Source organism: Agelaius tricolor, unplaced genomic scaffold (assembly GCF_023055355.1).
Source record: "Agelaius tricolor isolate 1412-34295 unplaced genomic scaffold, bAgeTri1.0.p SCAF_1, whole genome shotgun sequence".
Taxonomy (NCBI): domain Eukaryota; kingdom Metazoa; phylum Chordata; class Aves; order Passeriformes; family Icteridae; genus Agelaius; species Agelaius tricolor.
Window position 1 is genome coordinate 81,917,721 of NW_027269261.1, and position 9,176 is coordinate 81,926,896.

The 9,176-nt window shown below is 41.2% G+C and overlaps 1 protein-coding gene across 1 annotated transcript; it reads left to right on the forward strand.

Moving 5' to 3' along the window:
• Positions 1-1,793: 1,793 nt before the first annotated feature.
• Positions 1,794-7,651, forward strand: CMPK2 (cytidine/uridine monophosphate kinase 2). Its single transcript, XM_071441265.1, has 5 exons — positions 1,794-2,480; positions 2,819-2,933; positions 3,738-3,939; positions 5,107-5,340; positions 6,267-7,651. The coding sequence occupies exons 1-5, from the start codon at positions 2,385-2,387 to the stop codon at positions 6,385-6,387; spliced, it is 768 nt and encodes a 255-aa protein (XP_071297366.1). The 5' UTR covers positions 1,794-2,384; the 3' UTR covers positions 6,388-7,651.
• The last annotated feature ends 1,525 nt before the right edge of the window (positions 7,652-9,176 follow it).

The window sequence follows — 9,176 nt, forward strand, 5'->3', positions numbered from 1 at the left end:
GTCACCACCAGCTTGTAATTAGGTTATATCAAGGCAGTGAGATGGGAAAAGGAAAAAGAGAAAATGAAAGTAAGTGCTTTCCATTTGTTCAGCAGAGAGGGGAAAGGCAACAGTAGCATTGGAGATAAAACAAACATAACAGGCCAACAACAACAAAACAAAAAAAAAAAAAAAAAAAGCTGAGAGGTCAATGAGGGAAATCGCCAGCTTTACAAGCACTTTTGAAATGAAACTTGGCTGCAAGTCAAGTTGGACCTCAAGCAAACAAATGAACAGAAAAGTGGCAGGTAAGTTTCAGTATAAAGGTGAGGCAGTGCAGATCCAAAAGAGTCATTGAAACCTTGTGTACCTGATGCTGAGCTCAGCAGTGGCACTTGTGCTCAGGAAGGACATCTTAGTCACTGTGGCTTCTCCTCTGAAATCAATGGCTCTGTGGGAGGAAGCAGAGAAAAAAAGTCAGCTTAAAGCTTAGTGTCACCCAGAAACAAGGTAGATTGCATTACTCTCCTGGTCTGTGAAACTTTGGTAAGTGTAACCAAAGTAACTGACTACTGGTCCAGTTCAGGTCTCCACATCTTAGCAGGACCTTACAGTTAAACTTATCCTTGTTTCTAACTGATCAAGGGGATGAAGCAGCTGCCTTACAAAAGGATAGAGGCTGTCATTTCTGACATGAAAAAGCTGAAGGGGAAATCTTAGTGATCTTTTAAAAATCCTGTATGTAATAAATAAACTGAATGTTGAACTGTTATTCACCAAAACCAGTAACATTATTAGAAGGGGCACTCGTTGAAATAAAGATGTGCGCTAAAAACTTACAAAATTTTTATGCAACAGTAGGATTGCTGGGATTGGAGACCACAGGGGTTTGTGGAGGTAGATTGTATCACATTTAGCCAGCTCCATGAGCAAGGGTCCACAACAGGTGCTGAAAGATGAGGATATACTGTTTAACATTCCTGATTCAGTGACCGTGGAGGTTGGAAGAGCACAAGGACTAGGAGAAGGGACCATGAATAAGCCAGGCATGAACAGCATGTCATTCTGCCAGACAAAATATTGGCTGACAAGAGCCCCTACTCTTAATCAGTGTGTATTATTATGGTCTTAAAACTATCTATTGGCTTCCTGTGTAATGAACTATGTTTTACCCTGTGTCTTCTGGTATCCACACCCAGATGCCATAGCCATGTGTTTGAGTGATGTGGAATGGTGCTGGAGTTCTCAGGTATGAAACAGCCTTAAAAAGAACCAAATGAATTTTGGTACATGATGCTGGGACTGTATTGAAGGGCTTCCAAGGCTAAGTTCCCAGCTGTGGCTCTGGCCCAGACTTCCATCAGCTTCTTTGGGATGGGCAGTTTCCAACTAGTACAGATGATCTGCAACTGGTACTGCCAACCAGCTGCTCCCCTCTCCCTGCAGTTACACTAAGTAAAAGGTACTTGTGCAGGCGTTTGAGATGACCAGAGGAAGACAGGTTTCCAAGGATTTTCTTGCACAGTCTATTAGTTAAAAAAACACATCAGAAGTTTAACTTTAGATATCTCTAAGTGGCAGTTCTCCAACTATTGTAAAAGAGAAGTTTTCTAAAGAGATGCAGGTTCTGCAACATTTTAAGTTACATCTTCTGAAAACTCAAAAACTACGTTTTAGGCAGTGTTACTCATAGCAGCTGTCACAAGACTAAGTCTGTGCTACTGCTATTTGCAGTGTTTCTGGTTCCTACATCTGAGCTGATGAAAGCTGAAATTAGCCATTGCAAAATTGCTTGGGAAATGACAACAGGCTTCTAAAAGTCCAGTTTACCCCCAAAATTATTTGTGTCTGTTGGTCTTGATATCAAGGCACTGAATTACCAAATAATGGGGTCAAGTTACTGATATGCCTGACAGCCCAGGGCTGCTTCGGCACTGCAACTCAATAAACTAGTTCGGTTTGGGTTAGAACTTTTCATTTTGGGCCAGTCGTAAGCAGCGGAATATATCTGCACTTCTAATATTTTTTAATTTTTTTTTTTTTTAGAAGATCGCCAGGATTCAGCCCGTGGGAATGTGATCCTTTGCTGCTGGCGGGCCGGATCCCGAGGCTGGGACCTTACATCCCGTGATTGCTGGCGCCCGTCCGCGCACAGACCCATTCCCCGCGGGACCGAGCCCGTTGAACCCGGCGCTAGCGACGCGGGGCGGGGAAGGCAGAAGGGCGTTCCGAGGAGCTGCCCCTTGCTCCGAGGAGCTGCTTCCCGCAGATCGGCGCTTTCCCGGCCGGCCGGGCCAGTTTCGTTTCCCGCTGGCTCCTCCTCCGCCTCCGCCCGTCCCCTTCGCTGTGCCGCTGGTCCGGATCGCCGCTCTCAGCCCCCGGCTCTCAGCTCCCGGCTCCCGGCGATGCTGGGGCGCTGTGCCCCGGGCTCACCGGGCCCCCGGTCCGCGGCCCGCGCCCTGCCGCCCTCCGCCAGCGCCCTCCGCCAGCGCCTGCGCCAGGTCAGCACCACGGGCGCGGAGCCCGAGTTTGGCTCTCCAGAGCAGTGGGGCGGGAGGGTGCCGGGGCAACGAGGGGTAATCGTTTTAAACAGAGGGAGGGCAGGTTCTGACCAGATGTAAGGAAGACGTTTTTTACGATGAGGGTGGTGAAACACTGGAATAGGTTGCCCGGAGGGGTGATGGATGTTCCATCTCTTGAAACATTCCAGGTGAGGTTGGACAGGGCTCTAAGAGACCTGATCTAGTTTAGGATGGCCCAGTGCACTGCATGGGGGTTGGACTAGATGGTCTTTACAGGTCCCTTCCGACCCAACACATGCTGTGCTCTCTCCTTGCAGTGTGCAGAACGGATCCCAGAGGCTGAAGCAGTACTCGACCTGATGGAGAAATGCCCAGAGCACCAAAAAAAGGGATCTTTTCCTGTCATAGTTTTTGAGGGGCTGGATGCCACAGGTAAGAGCAACGTTTGGTTGAAGAACCACAGATGAGAAATTGTTGAAAGGAGCAACTGCTATGTTTTTTATTAAACATCAGGCTTTAAAATAAAATTTAAAAAATCTCAAAAGCCCGTGACAGATATGGAATTAATAATTACAAATGCCAATCTGTCTTCTCTTACTTGTAAAAGATTAGTGTATGCTAATTTACATCCAGTGGTTTAATTCCTTACCTATGGAAATGAAAGAATACAAAGTGGAGTACTGAAAATTAAATTTCTTGTGCAGATGATGAAACACTTTTACTGGAGAGTTTTCAAATAAATGAAACTAGTGGTAGTCTAGGTAACTGCCAGCAGTTTGTCTAAGAGAGAAATATTACTTGCTTCTGACTAACTTTGTTTTCTGACTTGTCACTTAAAGAGAACTGAAAATCCTCCTAAAAAGAAGGAACTGGATGACCAGCATGGCAACATTCACATAAATTTCCACCCAGAAAAATATTATAAATTAATAGATAGGGAAATTGCCATGAATATATAGAGAAATTGCCATGCACCTAATGCATTTAAGGAAGTGAAAACTGAAAGCTGGCTAAAGGAAGGGCTGGAAGGCCCAGAGAACAGGAAGAGGAGTAATAATTCCTGCAACCAGACTCAGAATCATTTTCCACTGGAAACCTTATGACAAGATGCTCAGGTTACATATTCAGATGTCAGAACCTGTACTCTACATGGACAGGAGCGTTTTTCAGTTTTTAAAACTCAAGTGTATCTTTTAAATAATATAATTAATGTTTCCTTCTGTAAATGAAATGCAGGCAAAACCACAGTGACCCAGGCTGTTAAGGACAATCTGAACGGCATCCTGCTGCGGTCCCCACCAGCCTGCATCAGCCAGTGGAGGACTGTATTTGATGATGAGCAAACACCCATTAAAAGAGCATATTATGCTGCAGGCAACTACATTCTGGCTTCAGAGATAGCAAAAGCATCCACTCAGGCACCTGTGATCATAGACAGGTTTGTGTATTTAAGAAGCCTTCTTATATCAGTGCCATCATACAGTTAGTTGTTCAGTGTTGCAAGCAGTCAGTGATTGTCTCTGTGTTTCTTCAGGGGTTGTGTTTTGGGTTTTTTCGTAGTTTGTTTAGGGTTTTTTTGGAAGCACTCTGCAGGGAGTCAGATAAATATTATATCTTTTAAAGAGTAACACTTGTGAAAACAGTAAAATAGGGAACTTCAATCAGTGTAATACTCATAACTAGCTTTAGGACACATGAAAATTGTTACATCTTCAGTTAGGAATAGTGAAGGCACAGATTGTGCATCCTGAGCTAAACCAGGGTTTTGTGACAAACCAGAGGAGACTGTGGGCTGCTGATCATGGCTGTCTCTAAGATGTGTCTCAGATATGGGTGGATTGGAATGACTGAGTGTTAGGTAGACTTACTCTTTGTGAATTCAAACACAGATATATACTTCCTACTTTTTTTAGGTTTGTTTGTGTTATTTCTGGTTTTCACTAACTGCGTAGGCAGCTTACAATATTACTGTTCATAAAAAGTCTAGATGTACTTTGAACCCTTTAGCTTATTTCAGTAGGTGTTACTGTAACCTCCTGCTACAAAACACACACAGACACACACGCACACATACATTATTTGCATGTGAGTGCTGTTTTCAACCAGCCCCAAATCCACTGAAATCCATCAAACACAGTGTCTTATAGTAAAGAGAATATTAAATACAAGTGAAATTAGTAGCATTAGTAATGCCTGTGTTCATTCACATGTTTGTGAAGACTGCATGCTCTCTCCCAAGTCTATTGCATTAAGTAGGATGGGAACCACAAAAAAGGGGACTCAGAGTAAAGGAATTTGAGATCTATTATAAATCTTCTTTGACCTGTCTCAATATATGAGGAGACTTTCTTTTCATAGGAGAATCTGAAACAGTCTCTACATAATGTTTTAGTTAATTGTTCACATTAACTCTGAATAGTGCACTGTTACCATTGTTAAGAAATAACGGATAGCACAGAACTGTTATTTGTATTTCCCTTCAAAGCCATGGTGTCACCTATCTCATCATTATTGACTTGTTATAATGCCAACTGTCTCCTATATTACTGAAGAATTAATGTTTTCTTTAAAATTTCTCTCCCTCCATTTTGTATTTTCCTGACAGATACTGGCACAGCACAGCTGCCTATGCAATTGCCACTGAAACAAGTGGAGAAATCCACAATCTTCCACCAGCTCAAGATGAGGTGTATCAGTGGCCTGAAGATCTGCTTAAACCTGATCTTGTTCTTCTCCTGACTGTTGACCCTGAAGAACGAGTCCGGAGACTTCAGCATCGGGGGCTGGAGAAAACAAAGGAGGAAGCTGAGTTGGAATCTAACAGCTTGTTTCGCCAAAGGTAATTCCTTTAATGGGGAATAAGAGGCTGGAGGCCCATCCCAGCCCCTTAACATTCCATGATTCTGTGATTGCTTAATTTTCCCAGAAACTCTGTGTGGACACACAGCTCACGTAGTGGGACCTGCAGAGGGATGAGTTAGCTAGGGAACATACTGGCATTTAAGCATCTTTTAATCCTGTTACTGCATATTCATGTCAGAAAGCTTTTAGTTATTTCTACCTGTTTATTATGTCAATTTGAATATGAGAACATCCAGAATCTTCCTTGATTTGTCTTGTGACTTCTGTCCTGAATGGCATTATGGGAACATAGACAATAATCACATGCCCAGTCACACCCTCAAAGACACAATGTGGGAGGGTTCTGCATTATGCTTATTGCCTAAATGAGGAGGTTTTCATCCTGTATTTTATCCTGTTATTCATTTGGTTAGTTGATCAGAGGAAGGGGTTGAATGATATGTCAACTCTGTAATCTAGTGAGTCAAAGCTGAGATCAGTCAATGAGCACAACTACACAATGCAATGCCATATAGTTCAGAGCTACCTTAGCAGAAAATGAAAAAAATTAATTCAGGTGCTAGAAGCAAACTGTCCACTCTACTGCTATACCAAACTGTATCCAGTGACAAGCTGTAAAGAAAGAAATACTTTATGCCATACTTTATACTTATACTTTTTTTTATACTTTATTAATAGGGCTGGAGCTCTGGGGATCAATGTCAAGGAATTACATGGTTTGAGATTTACATTGTAATAGTTCCTAATGGTTTATTGCTCTTTGCTGGAGATTTCATTCTTAGCTTCATATTAGATTTTCTATCCTTGGTTTCTGCAGTGCAAGCACTGTCTTCTGAGACTGATGACTAATTTCATTTCATATCCCTGCATTTTGAAGTTTAATTTCTCTTGCTTTGTTTTTAGAGTTGAAGAGTCATACAGAAGGATGGTGAATCCTGCATGCCAAGAGGTTGATGCCAGCCCCTCCAAAGAAGAGGTTCTCAAGACTGTTCTACAACTAATTAAGAAACACTGCGCTTTTTGAAAGCAACTTTTGTGTAGTAGAACTTAAAAGATACTTTTTATTGCCCCACTGTTCTGGTATCTGAAAATATACGGTGATTTGTTTTGTCTCACAGAAATACTGAATACAGTTTTATTCTGTCAACAGTAATCTGTGCAGGTTATCTGTTTTTGGTTGCTACTCTACTTTTCTGTATAAGGCAAAATGCTACTCACATCATTCAGCATTCTTTGTAAAGAAACAAGCATACTGCAGTCATGCATGAAGTGCCTCAGAGTGCTCTCTGACACCAGGACATTTTGAGATCCTATCATGTTGCATCTTCTTCACCAGGAGAACCTATTCCCCAATCCATTGTGTACCAAAATTTGCTGCACTGCATCAGGAGCATTAGATGCCCAAAAAGAGGCTGAAATATCATAAGCACTACAACTATAAAATGGTTATAACATTTAGGAACAGAAAATCCAGTGTTGAGGGGTTTTTTTTGGGATAGAGGATATGCAGCTGTTGCTATGATGGGCATCCTGGCAAAAAAATATGCTGTAAATGAGTGCCAGTAAACACCAAGGGCTCTAAGTAATAAAGTACAAGTCTGTTTATATATTCAAATGAAATATCAGTTATTTTCAGAGGGAACCCAGACAATGCCAGCAAATGAGAAACAGAGACCTGAGGAGAACCCGAAACTAAAAACTTATAAATGATCACTAAAATAGTTTTTACAAATTTTTTTCTTTATTCTATTAATATTTGTTAATGAGAACTAATATTCTTTTGAGAGAATGTGAAATGAAAAACCCCAGAGATTCTGAGCAATGGGAATGATTGCACCTTTTCAGTTCATCTTTCTTGTGTGGGTGTTTGAACAGGTTGAATGTGAACGCAGGGTACATCAAGACTTCAGGTCTGCAAAAGCTTATTTTTATGTACATTAGTTTAACTATTGTTACTCCTAAGTGTGTATCTAAACATATGGATAAGCCTTTGTGAGGTCAGAAATAAAGCTGCAGTTCCAGAAAAAAAAATCTTAAAATGTAAATTTGATTTAAAGCACTTTACTTACTTTCCTGTTTTAAGCAAGTGCAATTATCAATGAATCTATCTTCTAAATAATAATATACTCAGTACTGTAGTTCCTATGTCTAGTCTGTATATACAAGGTGATAGAAAGAAAAAGTTCTAAAAATACATTTTATTCATGCACTGTTTAATGGTTTTGAGTATGTTATTAATATATTATATAATTTATACATTCTATAAATTTATAAATTCTATAAATGGATGCTGTTTTGTTTTGTGTATTATTTGTATTTCAGCAGCCTTTGGATTTGCCATACATGCAGACTGAAAAGGCATACTTGTAGATGCTCCAATTATTTTAGAAATTATAAAGGATTCAGGTACTCAGTCCTAGACAGAGCAAATTCTTATATAGAAGACACTACTGCATATGAATGATCAGGGTGCAAATATGTGCCTGTCCTAAATATTGTGTAGCCTTAGCTTGTGCAGGTAAAAGATCACTCATCCTGAGAAATTCCACTTGCCCTTTGTCCTTGAGCAGACTTGCACATGAAGCCAGACTTTCTGGGTTTTGATGCTGGGTTCCTAGAAGCATAGGTTGATCTATTAATTGCACCACTTCAAATATATCTGCAAAAATTTACATCAGATGTTATCAATTACACACATGCAGAATATATTCATAGTCTAAATTTTTCTATAACCCAAAGCTACTGATGCAGACCCAGAGGACAGCAAAGCAAGGCAGACAAACATTCCCTTTCTCAAATCTTTGTTAGAATTAAAGGTCTGCAAGTAGCTCTGTGCCACCTGCAGGATGTTAATGTGCAGACTCACCCCCATGCTTCTCATTTCTGTGGCATTTCTGCCAGATTTCTGTCCACAGTGTCTAAAAAGATTGCACTTTATTTACATTTAGGACAAATCACTGAATCAAAAAAAAAAAATGGCTTAGGTCAGAAGGGAGCTTAAGGGTCATCTATTTCCAAACCGCCTGCTGTGGGCTGGGATATCACCCATGAGATCAGGTTTCTCAGGGGCCCATTAAATTTGGACTTGAACACACCCAGGAATGAGGCATCCTCAACTTCTCTGGACAATCTTTTTCAGTACCTCAACAGTCTCACAGTAAAGAATTCATTCCAATTATCTAATCTAAATCTCCCCTCTTTTAGGTTAAAACTATTTTGCCTCATCCTGTCACTATCTGCGCATGTGAAAAGTCACTCTCCCTCTTGTTTATAAGACCCTTTTATATTGTCATTATATTACAAAGATTCTGTTGTCATTATATTGCAAGGGTTCCATATTGCCAGAGTTCCATACCTCCTTGATGTCTCTTGTAGGCAGATCCTCCAGGCACTGACTCTTCCTTATCCTCACAGCAGGCACTGACTCCAGTTCCCCTCAGCCAACCAATCCACTCTTTTATAACACTCTTCTGATTGGCTACAGCTGTGGCCTGCTAACATCAGGCCTGCTCCTAATCCTTAATAATTGGCTCAGCTGCAACTCTTAAGGGGGTAAGATTACTTTCTATACTACCTTTATTTACTTATGTTCTATTCCCCTACACTTTTAGGTACTGGAGGCTGTTTTAAGGTCTCCCCAAAGCATTCCCTTCTCCAGGCTGAACAGCCCCAGCTTTCCCAGCCTGCCTTTGTAGGAGAGGTGCTCCAGCCCTCTGATCTCATTTGTGGCCTCCTCTGGGCCCACAGAGATGTTCAAATGTGAGGTTTGTCAATGACTCCAGGCACACAGGCAGGTCTGGGAGCAGGAATATA

Bases quoted from the DNA above. Each gene is read 5' to 3' on its own strand.
- CMPK2 (XM_071441265.1), top strand. From the start codon at position 2,385: ATGCTGGGGCGCTGTGCCCCGGGCTCACCGGGCCCCCGGTCCGCGGCC. The intron at 3,940-5,106 runs GTTTGTGTATTT...TTTTCCTGACAG, and splicing joins GCACCTGTGATCATAGACAG to ATACTGGCACAGCACAGCTG. The intron at 5,341-6,266 runs GTAATTCCTTTA...CTTTGTTTTTAG, and splicing joins AACAGCTTGTTTCGCCAAAG to AGTTGAAGAGTCATACAGAA.